The 21,223-nt window shown below is 34.1% G+C and overlaps 1 protein-coding gene across 1 annotated transcript in view; it reads left to right on the top strand.

The window, feature by feature from the left end:
* Positions 1 to 21,223, top strand: part of LOC110384298 (limbic system-associated membrane protein) — a 135,526-nt gene that overhangs the window by 93,093 nt on the left and 21,210 nt on the right. Inside the window, exon 3 of the mRNA XM_064039008.1 lies at positions 12,222 to 12,349. Within this exon, the coding sequence (XP_063895078.1) occupies positions 12,222 to 12,349 (128 nt within the window). The remainder of the gene's footprint in view (positions 1 to 12,221; positions 12,350 to 21,223) is intronic.

Raw genomic sequence — 21,223 nt, 5'->3', positions numbered from 1 at the left:
GACTGAACACAACATTTATAATTTATTGAATTGTTTGATTATTCCGCCGCAGTAATGTTTGATTAAAATTTTAGGTATTCATTGGGTGATTGTGGTGGAAACCACGAATTGAATTGAAATAGTTCGTTTACCAGAATTGAGATTTGCGTCCAGTGGGAACTAATCCGCGCATTTGGATAAAAATCCTTATAGCTCTCCACGTTGAAGAAGATATCTTATACTGAAAGAGTTGATCAAATCGGTCCAGAAGTTGAACAAACAAAGTCTTGAGATTTACAATGTTTTTCCATACAAGTTTTTTGCATATACGAATAGATTACATAAGAATACGTTACCTATATACGTAACGTCCATAAACATAATACGTTTTCTTTATATTTTTACTAAAATACCGAATCTTATCCTTAATGGTAATCACTTATTTTGCCATTTGATCTTGCCAGGTACCCTATAGTACTCCGTAACAGTTGACTGAAAATTAACCTGATTAAAAACAACCTGTAACATCAAGAACAACCAAATCCCCTTGACTAAACAACCATTTGCCTAATTAATTCTCTTTCCCTTAATTACAGTTGAGTATTGATCCCGATTTAACAGAAGCAAACAGTAATTATCATAACTCGAGTCAATCATAACAATAATTAATATTAAGGTATGTGCTTACTGTCTGTCTGTTAAGTGTAATGATTAATATTAATTTCCTCTTTTGATCTGATAGTCATGGTTTAGTTAAATTATTGAGGTTGACTTTAACGGGTGTTAAATGTAAACTATAGATTAATTAAGGAGGCTTAAGTTGACAATTGCTCAACCATGTTTGTAACCAACGTTTTTAATTGGAGCAGCTAATAGTAATAAACTATGCTTGAATTACTCAACTTTTGATTTCTGCGGATTTCTGTCACGACCTATCCATTGTTTTGCTATGAAACACAATTTATATCGAGCTTATATCACAATACTATCTCTAATCGCATGTCGGCGGATAGATAAGTTATAAAAGTTATAAGTCGCTACCGGTGAACTTTCCTATGAAAAAAACAATCGCAGTACAATTGTCACTAAATAAAAATAAAACCTTCAAAAAACGAACATACTCCATACAAAAAAAAAACAATTGCCGACTCAAAACAACATAATCAAATCATATTCAACCCTCAAACAACTTTGCTACCTGCAAACTACCAACCCTGCGAAAGAATCGAGACTTTTTCTCGATCATCGAAAACGATTTTTCAATTACGTACCCATTCGATTCTCTGAGTGGTAACATTTAGAATCGGAGCACGTATCGTAAGGAGTTCTATAGCACTCATTTCCTGCTTCATACCGAATGAAAGGGTGCTCAACAATTAAGGGTAGTCTGCAGATAATTTGTATGTATTTTTAGTTAGGTTTGGATTGCGGGTTTTGTTAGCTAGTTAGTTTTGTGACTACGTACATTAAATTATATACTAACCTTCATGTCACAATCAAATATAGTTGAGCATAGGTAATGTTCGTCCAACATGGTCACCCATCCATTTTCAAACGTTAAGTAATACAATAACATTAATTTGCGGGTAAAACGTACTCACTAAATCATTGGCAGAGCTTATAGAAATATAAAGTTATGATACTTTATTTTATTTATACGAGAAAATATACGGTAAACAAAATCTCACATTTTTAAATAAATAACACGGAATACCATAAAATCCTTTTTTATTTGTGTCATATTTTTGGAATATCCTATTTCACCTACAATTTTTTCGCACGGCTAGTTTTTATGCGTCCGGGAAATTTTTAACTAGATAGGAAAACTGTATTCGGATATATTTTCAGTTTATTTGTTCAACTTGTCAATTTGACTTTATTTGTACAGAAGTAATTTAATTACTTTCAATGAATTTTACACATTCTATGAATTGCATTTTTATTAATTTATTATTTTTAATTTTATGATATTTGATCAACTAACAAACAATGTTAGAACTCTACAATATAAACTGATTTAAGAGTCCCTTGGAAAAGTCGTATGAGAAGTTTTCAATAGAATGAAACGTATAAAAATATACATCATACACCACTTAAACAGGGGACCTTTTTTTATTCAACTCGGTACCTGTATTATAACCATAATCTCTCAACGGAATCAGAACAAAACTGTCCCCGATCGTTTAAACGATAAAACCCAACATTCATGTTTTCTGTGATTAATATTATCCAAGTTACAGCTTGAAATATTATCTCATTACCTTTTCTCATGTATCTTTTACATAATAAAGTTTATTGCGCTGTATTCCGTCTGTCGGGCAGGTAATGTTAGCAAAAAGGATACATTTATGTTGGTGGGTCTTTAAATTAAATTATTATTCTCAACGCGTACATTATGTTGGTACTTAGAAAGGTCTTTGAACTTTACTAAGTTTAAATTAGGCTGGAATAAAGAGGTTAATATTCTTGTGCCATATATTATCTGCCTGTTTGCTTACGCTAGAATAAGGATGAACAATGAATTATACTTATTCATTTCTCACAGCTATGTGTGTTTTGGTTGACAAAAATACGTTGAAATTCCTCAGATCACTTCAGCCCAATTAAGATTTCAACCTAAGATCAATAATTTTCGTTGTCAAATTCAAAACATTTCTATAGACATTATCGAATTCTTAGAAACATATCTCCTAAAACCGAAAGCCAAAACCCCTTTAATGTTTTCGTTTATATGAAATTACCCACATCTTTCAGGAGTACAAAATTTCACATCCTTTTGAAGAATATCTTAAGATTTTAACAAAATGCCATAAAGAGTTTCTTACTAAATTTAAATTTCATAAGAGACGCCTTAAATTGAAGGAGACTAAGTAATTTGGAATTCCCTGAAGTGAACTCAATGCTTATTTATTTCTTCGTAAACAGGAATTACGGAAGGTAAAAGCTTTTGCATAAATATGTAGGTTTATGTGCTGGTATCAATTTTCTTTTCTTAGACGATCTTCGGATGTTTTGTGCGTAAATATTCAAATCGGGAACAAGAAAATTATCCGATAATGATTTTCTCAAAAGGTGAAGGAAATCATCTCAAGGAAACTAGCACTATAAAGTCTGAAATTACCAACTCACATTGAGCAAGCGTGGTGATTAACGCTCAATCCTTCGTTTTGTGAGAGGAGACCTATGCCCAGCAGTGGGACGATAGAAATGCTGCTGATGAATGGTTTTCTTTATCTCATTCATAGTCATATTTCCCAAATTAATTTCATTAGAATCGAATCCAATGCAGTAGTTACAGAATAGATTTTTTATTACAGTGACAGCCAAAAAAATTGGGTACCCAAATCATGATAAACTTTTACCCTAATAAACTTCCCCTTGTGTTTATTTATTGCTTATTTCATTAATTTTGTATCAATGTCACTGCTTGTTTACCTTTCACATAGCACTGAGTCATGCTGACACGACAGAATTTGTTCCCTTTTTTTAGAGTTCGGTAATAAAACAACAACGGACCTTTGTAGACTTTTATAGACCGTTAAACAAAGTCAGATGAAATGGAAATATTAGCTGGGTTATTTTAGCTATGTTTTTTTTATTTGTAGCTCATATTTTCAGTAGTATTTTATAGTCAAAATTAGTTGAACTCTCCTTAACCCGCTTTAAGAATAATCATCAATAAATATCGATACACCAGCTTAACTTCGAAAAGGTGCATACATAATATTATTTCAAACGTTTCGATATCACACAACCATCCCTATCCCAAATTTTCGCAGCCGAAAATCCCACCCTCACCTCACAGCGATGTGCGACAGTCCCTAATTGATGTAAATTTTAAACAAAAACACTTTACGCATTAAAAATACAAGATCTCGGGGAGTTGGGGGAGTTAAGGGATGGGGAAAAGGGGGTAAGGAGGTAGTCTTCATAAGAGGATTAAACACGGTAATAAGGTTTGCATCCAACACACTTCGTCGGGTCAAGTAGGGTTTACCGACGTTCTTATAGTGTGTTTTGAAGGGGAGCTCTTTTATGCCCGTTTTTTCTGTCAAGCAGTTTATTTTTATGCTTCAATGAATGGTGACCGCTTATTATTTATTTTGCTATTTAACCTATTGAATTGAAATGTTCGTTTCTATAAAGGTAAAGTACCTATGTATTCATGCAGTATTATTAATTTAATAGGTATGTAATTTCAGTTAACAAAATAGTTTTGCGTGGTAGTCAATGTTATGACAGGTATTTTATGATATTAGTTGAATGTAAGTCCGTTTCTTTATTTAACTGCTTGAATGCCACTAATTAGAAAACAATGGAAAATCAATTGTGTCTCGCGTGGCATACAAGGGGATAGTGAACCGCTTTACTACAGTCAGTAAATTGATGATTGTATAATAGATTTTTTTGAATGTTTTAGTACGTCACCCAGTATGTCACCCATCTACAGATCTAGTCACAAGCTCTTCTATCAATGACACTGTCAATCTTATTTCTTTTTATTTATTACAAATTAATTTCGTTAAACAATTTATAAACGCAAGTTATGAAAGAAGCATCAAATGTAGCTTATTGCGTGTCAAACTTTGGTTGAGGAAACCAGAAAAGGAAGTCATAATTTATTTACCTCGTTATACTGGCAAATATTTTTAATTTCTTTATTAATTTTTTGTATTAAATATATTTTTCTTCATGCGTAAATCAATTAAAGTTTCAAATGAAATGTATTTTTGTTTCATTTGAAATGTATCTTTTATATTAAATGTTTAACGCCCAAAAATAAATTGTTGACATCATCTTATTAAATTACCAAAATAATAATTAATAATGAAAATGGACAAGATCTTAGCATTAATTGCTTGAATAATTAAAGGTCGTGAGAAACAAACAGAAAATGACTATTGAACTTTTAAGGCCGTTTCTTTTAATTTTCGTTTTAAAACAATCTGTAGGCGTCAAGATTGTTTTCTGAGAAAAGGATAATTTAATCTGTAAACATTTGTTTTACACTGAAAGAAAAAGCTCTGGTTTTTAATTCAATTGATGGTACTTCAAAAAGATTTTGGATCTTAACATTTATTACGTGTTTAAGGGTTTTATTTGTGTGATAATAATTATTTAAGAAAACATTTTGACATTCTGTTGTCGATAAGTAAATCTCAAATAATTAAATTATGATTCGTTTTCGATGTTATGAATAGACACTCGTTATCTTTTTTGGTTTGTTTTTATTAAACAATTTATCCAATTATTATAAACGATTTATATAATTATCAGGAGTTCAACTGTGATTTTTTATTATGTAGTTGTTTTTTTTTAACTAATAACACCGCTCGCGGACCCTTATGTGGGAAATTCACACTGATGAGTACGTATTATACTTATTTACCTACTAACCTAGCTACCTACTTAAAGAAATTCAGTGTTCTTTTAATGATTTCACAAAACCTTACAATAAACCCAAATTAAAGCTAGTTATTTAAGGTTGTTTACCAAAAAAACCATTACACCATTAACAACCAGAACAGAATGAATTAAATAACTGCAACTCGCGAACATCGAAAATAAGTACCGTGCTCCCATTAATCAATGCACACAAAAGTATCCATAAATTACTACCCACACAAGTACCGAATCCTACTAAATTTTAATTTGCAAAATAACGTTAAAATTGTTCAATGTTGATACGATTTTCAGCAATTATTTTCTGCGAAGGTTTTTAGAGTATACACTGCAAACTTTTAGTCGGCCAATAGTTTGTTTGGGCCCATAAATCAGTATGAAGATGTATGGAGGTGATGTCCTAAAATCAAAATCAAATTCTTTTTGTTTCACATAGGCCTTTGCAGGCACCTATGAAACGTCACATTAGTTGCACGATTCCAAAAAGTTGGTCTCATGGAGAAGAGCCGGCAAGAAACTCCATAGACTCTTTTGTCTTTTGTCCTCCTAGCCGATTATCGGCTATGGAGGCTGTTCTCGTATATGGAGATCAACCAACTGCGCAGGACATATTATAGTGCACAAGCAGTTGCGCAAACACAGGTGGACTCAGTATTCCTTCACTCTCATAGCCCGATGGGACGGCAATCCGACACGACCGGAGAGAGATCAGGCGCTGGTATTTAGCCGGTATCAGAACGACTGAGAACTTTGATTGTATTAGAATAGAATAAAATAATTTATTTGCCATTATAAATATGTGTACCTTTACAAACTATTGGAATCAAGATTTGCCAACCATGGGATCAACTGTCGGCCGACTGTTTAGTCTTCAGTCTGCAGGTACGATGAATCGTACTAAATAATTTGCAAAATAACGTTAAAATGTTCAGTGTTTATACGATTTTCAGCAATTATATTCTACGGAGGTTTTAATACAAGGTTTGGTGACGGCTCGTGTCTGACACCGGTACGCTGTGTTTGTTTCCGTTTTCTTAATTTTTAGTCGTTAAGCTTTAACGTGTTTTCTGTTTTAAAGTTTTGGGTAATTAATGTTGTTTTTGTTTGATTAGGTTTAATTTGTATGGCATGCTTTAGGGTATTTTTGCTGTTAGAAATTCGTACATATTTTTAACCGACTTGCTGAAGCGAAAAGAGGAGGTTCTTAGTTCTAATTTGGCCTGTATGTATGTTTGGCTGAACCGACTGTGATGTGATTTTCAGCATACCTACTATTTGACAGACTTACGAAAAAGTTCAAGGTATATTATTGAATTCGGTTTTATTTTTATGTAAAATAGATTTTATCTTATTTGTGGTCATTTTATTAAACGTTACATGCCCGTAAAGACACACATTCATTGACAGAAGCGCAGCCTATTCAATACAGTTTCCTAGAAATTCAATAACGTGCTCTATACAACACACAAAACGTTGGACAACTCAATAGGAACTCTTGTGACAACACCATGACATGTTAAAAGCTTAAATAAAACAAAAGACTGCATTTTGTGTTTTTGAAAAGTCTGGACATGTTTGTACTAACAGCATTCCTACCTACCTTTTTTGGTAGGGGAAATTATGAAAAGATGAAAAGGTGTTAGACTCTTGCTGGCTCAAACCCACCTCGTGCCTTCTGGATTCCTTTATGTACCAGGGCCGCAGAAACTCTGTAGAACAAGCCAGCAGCTCCGGCAGGCATCGCCTTTATGAAATTAGTCTTGGGTAAAAAGTAACCAACCAATCGTGGGCAAGCACTCTGCCATAAACGACAATCTAAACGTGATCGTATGCATAACGATGTATAGATATTTATGGTTTTTTCAGCTTAAGAAACTTTCTAGATCATTTTTTTATTTATAATTATAATATTTTTTATTTATTTAAAATACTTTATGCACATTGTACAACGACGGACTTACCAGTCCTCTACAAGTTTACCTTACGGTGGTGGTGAAATAGAAGTAGTACCTAAATCAGAATAATACCTAGACCACTCTTTTTCTATATACTCTAAAGAGGCAAGTATAATACCGTAGAAAGTCACGTTTTCTCTCCATAAACCGTTTAACACATTAAGCTTCTACAATGGGAACGCACACCTCGTGGCGTGACTCCACTGAACGCCACAAAGCGGAGGCAGCTAGGACTCAATTATATACAGTTTTAATTTCTGCGGCCTTTTCCGACATTCTTCTTTATATTAAACGTAATTAACTTGTGGACTTTGATTTTCTGATTTTAGAACAAAAGTTTGTGGTAAGAAGTTAGTGATTGTGGTTTCTTGAAAGTTGATTTGGCTGTCATAGACTGAAATAATAATTAGCAATGTGTCTTGACGAAAACGTATTCCTGGTTGAATAACGTTAACTTCTTACTGTATTGCTGCAAAACAGGGTTATGTTTTGTCTTTACAAATATCTAAACGACTCCAAAATTACTGAACCAGTTTGAATATTCTTTCACTATTGAGAAAGCTATCCCTATCCACGGCTGACATAGGCTATATTCTATCTGGGCACGAGAAGAAGTCTCTACGGGTTGTGAGAGAAACCTCAACAGCTATTTGATCATACTTAGACACTTTCAGGCTTTTCTAAATAGTCACATTAGGTACTTTCTTGTGGAGTTACAAGAATTTAGTCTAACTTAACTTTGAAAACCAAATGCACCTTTCACAGACTATACCAATTCTCAAAATGCATTATCAGACAGAGTAATAGAGAACACTAATTTAGAAGTACTGAGCAATGCACATCCAATTTCCAATAGCAATGAATCAAACTAATCTGCTAGGTATTAACTGAATGATACTTTTGCACGCTCATGCAGTTTCATAATTATTGATGTCAGATTGCATAAATTGAATACTTGATAAGTAACGTAATGGGTTCATAAATTACCGAATTTATTGAGATGATTTTGTTTGTTTGTTTATTCGGTTTTATGTTGTTGAACTGTAATGTTATTACTGTTTAATACATGCTGCGTTAAGGATTATATTTCAATAAAAAAAAATGTTTATTTTTGTACGAGGTTCATAAACTCCGATTAGTTTGGAGTTGATCTAAATTGGGATAAAAACGAAATAGTCGAAATAGTTTGTCTGTAACTAGCTCTAATACTGCAATCCTTCTGCCTTATAGTCCCAAGAAAACGTACAGTTATTATACCTAATCTTGATACATACCTACACTAAAAGATAAATAACATCTTTAAGATGTTATTTAAATAACTAAGTTAAAAATATACAAGAGCCTCTTGGTCATTAGAACGTTAGATAGCCTTTTGATTAACAGATTAATATAATTAAGACTTTTACTCACTCAAAACATATCTATTCTTTAAATCCATCTTTGAATTCATTACAGTAAGTTTTCAGTTTACAACCAACCTGAACTATTCAAAACAATTATTTCTATATATTAAAAGCCAAAGGGTAAAACAGCATGACCTCGATATAGCGATCGATACTAGTAAACGAAGCAAACCGTTGCATTCTTGCTGTCTTAAATATTCATTCATGTATGTCATGGAGAACTAAATGACTAGCGGAGGTGCCATAACGGAAAATCGCCTGAGAAAGTAGCGCAAAAATGCTGGTATGCGGGGGACGAGGAACGTTACTGTATTCACCCTTATATGACTCCTTTGGGCACGTCATTTTTTGTAATACCAAAAATCGTTGACAGATCTCTCAAAGAACCTTGTTAGTTCACTCGTGACTGGTCGTTTTGGTCTTGCCCACTGCACGAATTTGACCTAGATGGAGGCGCCTGACCTACTTGCACTATGGCATCTCCGTCCATCTTTCCTTACTGCTTGATGTATATAGACACAGCTGTGGCCGCCATTAACGCGCTCTTAAATATTTATATAGGCGATATGAATTATTGGATTAGGGGAGTCAGAATGGTTGGATTTTGAATTTGTTCTTATTTTGAAATTGTATTCAAATGGGGGGAATTGTGTTTTGTTTTTCTTTTGTGCCAGTATGTTTGAAGTTGCTTGCATGCAAAAGAGGTTTTAGTCCAAAATTACTTTTACAAAAAGTTTCTATGCCGTTTTGATTAAAGAGTTAATAACCTTGGTATGGCCACCGAAAGTAAATTTGTCATGATTCTACATAGAAAACATTTATTTTACTCCTTCTAAAGATTCTATAACTTAATAACAAAAATACAAGAAGCCAGCATTAAATAAAAAATCAAATCAACGTAAAACTAAAGCGTTTCTCAGATAAGCGAGGGTACCACAATTTTATTAAAACCCCATTAGGTACTAATGCAGGCGCTGGAGCGAATTACACAAATGGTACGAGTGTAAGCCCATTTCTTTAATTGCAGATCTATATTGATCTCGGACTAACGGGTTTATTGCCTTGCAAGCAATTGTGGCAATTGATGTTTTTTCTGTTTATTTTAGTACGGTAATTTGATGGTTTTTGAGTATTTTTTTGGGTAGTTAGAATTTAAGGAATGTTGTGAAAAGTTTTTTTCACGTGGACGATTTAATGACTATTTTTTCTTAGGGGTCATCTACGATTTTAGACGTGTCTCTTTTGGCTTTCACGTGAATAAGCCAGTTTTTTCTTTGGTAATTTCATAGCATAATCACTCATGAACTTTATACTGTCTACTTTCCACACAGAGTTTTAAAATATTATTTTACTTTTTGCTTGATAGCTTACAGATAAAACCGAAGGATGTGTTTTCATTAAAATCATTGCGTTCAAGTTACAGGACCGAATTTTCCAATTAAATTATTAAAATTCACAAAATATATTCAGAGAGATAATTTTAACAAGACGACGTACGATGCTCGGAGAAATTGCTTACTCAAAAATTATTTCATAAAATATTTCTCCTACAAAAAAATAAATACTTCACATAAAATCCCACCCAATTCACATATTCACCAACCAATAAACAAATTAAATATTAATCATATTAAAAGTTTCTCATGTAACATCGGTTTTCAGGAGATTGCATTGTCGGATCGTCCACTTTACTCTGACCTCCGGCTCCTGTCTAGTCCTTTACAATTTTGGAACATTTTCCTTTCGATGTTTTTAGACGCAGAGGTCAGGTAAGACTGGTGATTGAAGTCGACCCCCGGGTAAACAATTAGTAAAAGTTAAACATAGATTGGGCCCGAACTCCATGTATGGGCAGTTCCTCATTTGTACCAGAGAGCTTGTAGATTAATAGATAGGTAACTTGTTCTGAAGTGCTCTGGGTTAGAAAGTTCTTTACAAAATTTGTTGGGTTCGATTTAATTATAAACCATTTGATAAGTTCAAGTGAATATCAAACTTAGTGGTGTCGACGATGATTTAGATAAATATCCAAATATTTTTTTACCAAATGATTGCTTTGCTGCCCAGGTAATTGAGTTGAGAAGGTCAGATAGTCAGTCGCTTCTAGCAAAACACTGGTACTCAGCTGCATCCAGTTAGACTGGAAGCCGGCCCCAACACAGTTGAGAAAAGGCTAGGCGCATGAATTTGCTTTGGTGCTTGCCAAAACGCCAAGAGTGAAATTACTAGAAATTAGAACCTATTGGGCTTTATCGAAACAATCAAAAACCAAAATATCAAACTTCAATCAAAGCAAAACCATCAATAAACCTATTAACATTCGCCTGGGGTCCGAAACACCCCCAAACATTTGGCATATTTGGTACAGAAATGACACATTGCGGGCGCAAGCGGCAAACTTCGGGGCTGATTCGACCAGTGATTGTTAAAACTTTGCCGGGTTAGAATGTAAGGGTTAACTGGTATGAGCTGAGTAGCTGTATACGTAGGTTTTACTTTGTTACAATAGTTTTTTAGTGTGAGGTTTTGTTAGTTAGAAATTGAATGGCTTTTGGTAGCTCGATACATCGATTAGAGAGTGTTTTGATGTGGTTTTGATTTTCAATGAGTGGGTTTGTTGGATTTTGGAAAATAATGAGAATCAGAATAAGCTATTGAAAATAGTTCTGAAATTCGTTTATTTTCTGAGCTGAGCCCCATGGATCCTTTTGAGACCCTATGGATATTCCTCATCTACCATGATCTACCATCCTATGGGTAATAATGTTAGTTTATGTACTTGTTATTGTGGTGGCTTTGATTTTGGAGATTAGCCATCAGCCCAGGGAATGAATTTCGGTCTTGTACTAAACCTTCAAAGGTCTTGACCGTTGGCAATACTTGTCATTTATGATATCTGACTTCTTGATAGAAAAGTTGCATTAGTACTTGCCTGATCTGGAATCGAACTCATACTTGAGAGGTTAGTTCTCTACCCACTAGGCAACCACAAGTTAAGTCATCCACATATATTCGTATAAAATAATCTAGCTTGCACAGTTCACAGCGAACTATTACTGAAGTCAGTGTGCTTCAGCTCACACGAGTTAAGATAACTCAGTTAACAATAAGAACATATAGTTCTTGTGAGTTTATTCCTTTTAGTTCATAATAGTCGTGTTCTGGGAAATGGGTAAAGATTTTATAATGTGGAGGATTGTATTTAGAGGTGCTTTGTGGCGTACTGTTGAAGCTTTTGAAGGCATAAATATAATGACTGAACTGATACTTTTCTGTGTATCTTACTTTGTCTAATACAATATATATTACAAAAACTAATTCGTTGTGATTGGTCTGTTAACACCACCTACAAACTGGTGGGGCTACATGGCAATAGCCCAATGGGTGAGAAACTCATAACTTTGAATTGCCAACTTGAGTCTTTAGCCAATAGGCTATTGTCGCTTCAAAACAATTTAATAATGAAACTTTTTGTCCCCAGATTCCCACGTAGTGAACCGCAAGCTGATAGACGTCCCTCAGTTCGAGAGACCCATCGGCAACCATACCTTCCACATTGGCAAGGAGGCTGTTCTTGGATGCTCTGTCATCAACCTTGGGAAGCATAAGGTAAGGAATCATTGCTAAAAATTAAGGATTGAAATTGTGAAGGAGATTTTTATCTATATTAGATTGGTCTTTTAGCTATGCATACGGTTAGATCGCTTGCTCCAGAGACGTTAAGAGAGTAAAGTAAGTTATGCTCTGAAAAGTTTGTTATCTTGACACGTCCAGATTTGGCACATGATATGATTTTCGCGAACTAGCAGCACGTAGACGGAGCAAAGGCTGTATATGTATAAACACAAAAAATAAAGAAAAGAAATGCGAAAAACTGCGTGAATAGCGAATTTTCCAGATTCCGAACACCTTAATTATATGAGAAGGATTTATCGATAAACGATCAAACAAATAAGATAAATTCAGCATCATTTAACAAAGTCAATCGCCGACTTTGTAATTAATAAATAAACTTTACACCAACAGCACCAAACGGCTATGTCCCCCACAAAAATAAAACTTACTCGGTACTTACCCGAAATTTTCAGAAAATGTCTTTTCTAACACGACTTCATTTTCAGCAGATACTTACGTTCGTAAACTGAAAAGTTTTCGCTGTCTCCCCTCTGGCTTAATTATAATAAAAGTAATTAACACGAAGTGCTATTTTCCTTAATTATGTACTGCGGTTTTATAATTTAATTAATCGTATTTTCTTTGGTAAACGGAACTTATTAGAATCTTCTTATTGCGCGTGATTACTTTTGTAAATTGTTTTTTTTTTTACATTAATTGTTATGTTAGCTTTTACTGGAAGGGTAGTAATTTAATTTTGTTTGCGTAATGGCGATTCCAGTAAAATATGCGATGTCTGCTGCTAGGATGAGTTTGCGCACAAAGGTTGCCATTTCGCGGACATTCAAGAAATGTTCGCACGCAATTTGTTACTGTTTTCTAAAACATTTGTGAACATCGCTGGTGGAACTTGACTCAGATATTAAGGTTGGGCATTATTAGCTATTCCTTAACTTCAAAATCTTTTCTAACATAACTAAAGTCTCTGGTTGAAATACGTAGTTTTTTAAATAAAGATAAATTATACAACAGTATCAAGCCTTTCGTTCCAAAATACAATTTAAAAGAACCTCTTTAGTATGGTACTTTGGTACCTATTTAATATCCACTTCATTTGTAGAACTTCCAGAAGTTTCCGAAACAAAATGCGTTGGTTGCTTTATTTCCTTAAGATGCACGTTACAGCGTAATTACTGGCTGAAGTTAATTAATGGACGCCATTAAAAAGTGCAAGCAACGGCTGGTAATTAGATTTTTATGTTCTAGATATTTTCTAGATAAGAAACTTGATAATATCCAATTTCTGCATGGAGTTTTTTCTTCATTATTTAAGTGGCTCATTTAAAAATGAAGTAAATGTGTCGATAATTATAGTGAAAGAAGTATCACTTGCTTGACTTTTTATATGACTTGTGATGATGTCCTCCTAGCCATGTATGGAGATTAGCCAACTGCGCAGGACATATTATAGTGCACAAGCATTTGCACAGACACAGGTGCACTCTCTATTCCTTCACTCTCATAGCCCGATGGGGCGGCAATCCGACACAAAAAGTCTTGATTATATTATAATCTATCTCAGGCCATCTATTATTTTATCTCTGCAACCTTTTGAACAAAGTATTGATCGAGCTCTTGTCTAGGCTTAAATATTTGACGTCTTAAAACCTCTTCAGCCAATAAACCAATTGTGAAACCACGTGGAAAACAAAACACTGGCTTTTGAGCAAAACAAAATGGCGGCCGTATCAGCCTCTCAGCACGTTTACAGACAATTTTACGCACTTGAGCTAAGCAGCCGTGAAGCTGGTTTATGTATTTAAGTACACGACAGACATTTTAGTCGGCCGACTGTTTGATCGGGCGCTTGATAAGTATGGAGGTGTATGGGACGCGCTTATAACAACTATCACGTATTTGACTGGTATTAGATCGACTAAAAACTGAATTAAATCACGATTTTCTTTTAAAAAAAGCATATTTATAACTGCGATCGTAGTAAAGAAATATTTTTGTCTCAATCCATCTTAAGGTTGTCTAGAAGAGATCGCTTTTAGCGATAAGAACGCCCATTATGACGCCTACTTTAACTAGATTAAGATCGAAAATGTAAAATTGGTGTCTAATAAAGAATATCTATCTAGCTATTATTCATATTTTTTTGGCAACTGTCGACCGACTATTTAATCGTCAGTGTGCGGGTATTCTAAATCGTAATGAAGACAAGTCGTCTGTTTATTTACCCAGTTGACTTTGACGACATATTTGTATATCATTCCTTGTACAAATTGCTTAAACGCTGGTTTGTAAATGTTTTTGTTGAGACTTAATTTTGATTGAGGAGGTGTATGATAAACCTCCTGATTTTATCTTTATTTTCGTTACAAGATTTTAACCAATACTAATATCAAAATCTATCCGTAGATATGTCAGGTAATCTTCAAAACGGCTTAGTTCATTCTATAATTATGGTACCATGCAAAGCAATGTTGGGCTCAAAGTCGGGTATCTAATAAATTAGACCCCATAACAAACCACATTATTTACTATTCTGTCCTAAAAACCTTCAGTCGTAAGTAGAAAAAACCTTTTCCATTTATATTTATTCGTGGCCAGAAACTTGCGTAATTAAAGGGCGTACGTTAATCTCAATTGCTTTTACCCGACTTATAAAAGAAGGTACGCAGGAGTGTAAGTGGGTGTTTAATTATGAATTTCCTACTTGTTCTATTTTGGAGAGTCCAAGATATATTGCGTAATTTGAAACGGGAATCACCTAGGTGATGGCATTTTGGACATAAATACTTGGGTAGGTATGTGAATTGAGTGTTAGAATATTTAGGTTTCATGTCTATTTGTGCTTGATAAAAAAGAACTCGATTTGTTAACCTAAATACATTAAAAGTAGTACAGTATTCATAGAAAAATTTAATTGTGATTTTTTATTGGATTTAACACGTAGTGATCACCTGAAGAAATAAATAAATTGTCCACAATTTAAGAGCTCACTAATTTATGCTTTGTAATAATCATCCTTGATACACAGTTTGTTTCACAAGCAATACCTATCACTAACCATTTTTTTAGACCACACATTTCCCTGTCAACTATTCACAAAACAAAGTAATCATAAAAAACACAAGCAATTTTATTTGAAATTCAAAACTCTCAACGATTTTACAACGAAACAAAACAGAGAGACAATAAAAAAAATGTACGAGCGTAACTATAAAACACATTTGTAGCTCCCCAGAGCAATATAAGCTACGTACAAACATCATAAATTTCAGCGCACATTTGTATCACAAATGGTAAATGAAGAATTTGAATCACGCACAGCCAGCAAATTGATTTGGTACTCGTCAACCACCACATTTAAATCCTCGGTCACGTTCTGTTTTATTGTGAGCCAAAAGTTACAATAGGTCGGCACGAATAGTAATCTACGGGTGGGGGTGTTATGTGATTCTTGAAAATTGCTACCCCATCTCAGCCGGAATGTAGCACTGAATTAGAGTACATTTTGTAAATACGCGGCTCTAAATGGTGTCTATATTTTTTTGTTGTTTAGAGATATAAAAGTGAAATAGATAAAAGGATTTTTGTTAGCTCTGAATTGTGTTGCTAGTGGCCGTTTGTGTTTTATTTTATTTCAAAGTGCTGTTATGTAATAAATATCAAACAGTGAAATATTATGTGGAACTTTACGTTTGCGATGATTGAAATTAAAGGATAAAATCGAATCAGAATGGAACATTGCACTTTCTCCATTTTCGCTACACAATTGAAGGTACAAAACACAAAGCAGACAAAATTCTGTGCCAAGATATTATTCGGCAACATATTGAGTAAATTGCCGCACTAAAATTCACATTTGCCATTCGAAACATAATTCGATGAAATTCCGAATCCAACGCAAAGCCATATCATTACTAGGGATATCATTCGACACTAATTAATACCCCTTTTATCCCATCATAAACACGCGGCATGAAACCTTTTAATGAAACGTAAATATTACCTAATAAAGTATACCATTTCCCACCACCTAATATATCTTTATGAGTTCGTATAATCTTTAATATGCAGCCGGAAATATGATTATCATCTCATACAAACGCAGTGTTATTATACCCGACCCGATATGGGATAGTGATGGGACACGAGATTGCTTTCAGTGCGAATTATTCGATGTTAGTCGATTTTGCGGATCGAGGACAGTGCGCTCCAATTTTGTGTAATATTAAATCTGGTAAATCGATTCGGTCGGGCAATGTGGACAAGCTTAACAAAATTAAAATCTTCGAACTAAAAAGGTCTTTTATGCATGTTCGAAAATTGCATGAAAAATTCAAAAAAAGTAAACAAAATAATAGTAACGTAATTTGAATTCGAAAATAAATCTGATTTGCAAACATTGTTTGATAAAATAATTAATCAGTCGTATTTGCACAGTGGATTAAATTAAAAATAAACATGAGCATATAAAACACTACGAATGAACCTAGTCGTTTATTGTGCAAACAAAAGTCGACTAAATTATTCGAATAAACCTGTCCCAGCTCTACTCTCGTTAATTTTATACGTTTGTACAAGGGGCTTTCTTTATTAAATGTAGATATAATTAGCAACATTAATGTCAACAGTAAAATAAGAGACAAAATTAATTTCAAGAAAGCGGCTTCGTGTAGAATACCTGCGCTAAGATAATTTGGTTTTCGTTGGTCTTTAAAGAGAATACAAAGAAAATAGCTGTGGTTTTAAACGTTAAGTAGTACATTTTGGCTACTTACTTAACAATTAAATTAGTTTTTAAATCTTAATAAGCTTCAGAAACTAAGACTCTTTTTCCACGTAGCCTCTTCGAAAAACACAGTTCGGTTTGTGGAAATTTCAAACTATTTGACACAATAGGCTAATCAGGGTTTTGACGCCAGGATTTATGCTTTCGTATACAGCGTTTTCGACTAGTTAACTTACTAACCAAGCTCAAACAGTTATCAAAGGTTTATAATTTAGATACTTATAGGTACATAATACTTCCAAAGAAACTGAAACGAGATAACATACGAATTCAATAGGACCAAAAGTATTCACAAATGAATGACTCCACAAGGAAAAGCAGAATCCGATTAATTAATCAATTAATATTAATTCATTTCAGTCGAGATCTGATTATAAATCGCGATAATAAATTGATAGGCTGATGTAAAGACTGAAATATCTGATATAATATAATCCCTCGGTGAAGGAACAAATTTTGATGCAACAAATAAGGGGGAGTCATTGTGGAAGGTGGTCCAATTCAGAAGCGATCAAACTAGGAAAATCTCTTGAAGGATCACGATGCATTTCAGTAGCTATGAACTCGGCTTAAAGCAAGGGGGTTATATATTTTTTGGGTATTTACCGTTATGTACTTTGCGCTTTCAAACTAGCAGATTATCCATGATAATGCGCGACAATAATCCACCGATGTGAAAGCACTAGCAAAACAATTGAACAACGTACCTATTCGAGAGCGATTATTTTTGGAGCGTGGAGATCACATCAAGTGTGAAATCATAAGTTAAAAAGTAGGTACTATTTTTGAAGCTTTCAGCCCATTTGAGTAATCTAAGCCATTTCCAAAATAAGTATAGTTACATATTTGATTGACAAAGACGTATTCATTTAGTGTGTTAGTGATTACTGGACACAATTCAATCAATACTTTGCAGAATGATTCAAATATCCCACTTGACATATCCCAAGTTGAGTTGAAAGCATGCTGTCTACCCATCAAAACTGGATTATCCAAGCAAATCTTGCACCAACTGACCTACCCGAAGACAGGTTAATCTCGCTCACTCAACACTATTCAACCCGATCGTATAGACCCGTGTCAAAACCCGACCTGACAAGAATCACTCAGAGATTTTCTAACAGTATTTAAAGTAATTGGACCATCACCATTGCGCATTAAATTAATGGTACCTGTCAGAATTCGTTGGAAACGCTCCTCGAGACGAACAAAGGAGGAGAGAGGCCCATCGCTCTAGACGCAACAATGGGGTAGTAAAATGTACAAGAATAAGGGGAAGTGTAGGCAGCAAATGTGCGATGTTTGATAACTGTTTTGATGTACGCTGTACGTCTCTGGTTTGTATCGTTTATTTTCATGAGCGGAATGGGGATCATTTGTCTGTTTGGATCATATTTGTTAGGAGCCTTTAGTTTGGTATTTGTGTAACCACATCATTTGTAAAGGATTTCACTATAACAATCTATCTGCGATAAACTCATAAACTGCTTGCACAGATTTTCGTTGACTATGGGGTAGAATGATTTACCATGACAGATATATACACACATGTGACATACATTACCTCGACCGTAAACAAATATTATAAAACGTGCAGATAAAAGCCTCATCTTGGGACCGACATATTCATCTCTCTTTCCACTTCACTAACATACTGAAACCATCATTCACACCACACAAGCATAAAGTATTAATACCTCAATGCGTTCTCATACTCATTTCTCAAAAAATCTCATTACTAATGTACTTTGTGGGGGAGTCCCCTCTACAGAGTATTTTACAAAGAGTCCATTCGATAGCAATACTTTACACTGGCAGGAAATTTTAACGTATCATTATATGACTGATTCATTTTATTTCTGTGTGTAATTTTAATTCAAGATCCACTGAGAGTTCGGAGATCCACTGTGTTAGTGACTTTTTTTTTCCGACGTCAAAAATCATCAAATGACCCCTCCCGCTGTGGGTTAGCAGCGGTGAGGGAGTGTCAGACTCTTACTGACTAAAAACCGTCGTGTTCCGTCATAGGCCTTGTATGTACCAGGGCCGCGGTATCTCTTTCGAACAACCCGCAGCCCCGGCAGGACTGTGTTAGTGACTTGAGTTGAGTTTTTAGTAATTATTTGTAAATAATAATTCTATTATGAATAAAAACTTTTTTTTTTTTCATAATCATATTATACTCAATGATGTTTTTATCAAAACACTCTTTGATCCAAATTGTTTGATTGAAATAAAGAAAATAATGTCCTATCTTGAATAAGGCTTAGACCTCAAAAAATCTCATTACTAATGTACTTTGTGGGGGAGTCCCCTCTACAGAGTACTCTACAAAGAGTCCATTCGATAGCAATACTTTACACTGGCAGGAAATTTAAACGTATCATTCTGTGAGTGAGTCTGTTCTCGATAGCAAAAGGTATTAAAAGGTAGAATAAAACTTTCGTGTGGTGCTATTTTATTTCTGAGTGCCATTTCGTGGGTGGATGGATGTTTTTAGTAATTATTTTAAAATCATTTTGTGAGTAACGAAATATTTAAAAAACAAGAAATATGGAATGTAATTTTTCGTTAATAGTTAAATGCCTTTATATGTAGAAAGCTCCTTGATGAAAATTAAGTGATTGAAATAAAGAAAATAATATCCTATCATAAGTAAGGTCTAAGATGATAATTACCTAATCTTAAAAATAGATGAATCTAAATCAAAGTTCGGTCATCAATCATTATTCACTGAATAATTGAATTAATTCCAAATCAGTTGAAAGTAAATATTTATCTTATCAGTTATTGTGACGAATGACTGAATCTGTCTAACTACTTTAAAACTAAACTGATTTTAAAAATGGCTTTCATTCGTTCAATAGCTTTTGTTATTATTGAGAGTAATCAATTAGTTGTCAACTTTTATCTATAGATAAATAGTGCTTAAATCCATTATTTTCATTTATAAAACAAAATAAACTAATCATTGAAATATTTACTTTGAAATATAATGTTATAAGATAAGTAACATAAATGTTTATATGTACTTAGTTGCAGACTCCCTGTTCACATGATGAGTTCTAAATTTTCAAAACATAGATTTCGCGTTGCCACTGAAGACATAATTTCTAACAAAACAACTTTAAGTAATATGATTACTTACAGCGCTTTCATACTAGCGGTTTTACAGTCGCGCGTAGCAAAACCGAGCATACACGCGCAACACATTCCGAGCGGAAAATCTACTAGTGTGAAAGTGCTGTTACTGAAGTTTAAATAAAATTCTCAGCACAGTTCTTCATACTCATACTTATCATATTTATTATCGTAGTTATCGCTTAAAGTGAATAATCTTGTCACTTTCACAATCCTTTATTTATCCAGTCATATCCTTTTCAAGTGTTATAAGGAATTTCCGTTAATTCCCTCATACCAAAGTGCTGTATGGTATGACAAAGCATGTTGCTTATGGGGGACCCTGATGCTTTCAATTAATAGGATTGAAACCGATGACGCTTAAATTGTAATAAATTATTTTGAAGGAATATCTTGACTGACAACTATAAGTATTCTTTTATTTATTTAAAAACTAGCTTTCCGCCCGCGGCTTCGCCCGCGTGGTATTCGGTTATATTGCGGTATAAACAACTATAAGAAAACTTCTCATTCCCACGGAAAAATCTAAGAAGCGCGATGTAACGCTGGATACGATTAGTTGTTAAACCAAAACTGAATGGTACACTATATTATACGTTTTCCCTTGTGGAGCAAAAACATGCAGATTTTGGGCACTGGAAACCCGGGAACACGCTACATAGAGCTGACCATGCGAAAAACAATGTTTTTCTAAGTGTACTCCAGCAACCCTTAGAGTTTTGGCCTTGTGCTTTATTAATGGTCATTGCAAATGAAACCCTTATAGGAAATTGTAGTCTTTTAAATTGAAATGGGAGGTCTGTTGGAATAATCGGAATCCTAGGAATGAGTACACTTTCACCCTTTGCTGCGCCAGTTAAAATAGTGGCTGTAATAATGTTCCGCCCAAGCTGAGTGACACGCAGCCTGGTACTTCTCCTGGT

The sequence above is a fragment of the Helicoverpa armigera genome, chromosome 17, assembly GCF_030705265.1.
Source record: "Helicoverpa armigera isolate CAAS_96S chromosome 17, ASM3070526v1, whole genome shotgun sequence".
NCBI classification, from domain to species: Eukaryota; Metazoa; Arthropoda; class Insecta; order Lepidoptera; family Noctuidae; genus Helicoverpa; species Helicoverpa armigera.
Note: the sequence above shows the minus strand (reverse complement) of the source record. Positions and strands in the feature narration are given on the sequence as shown.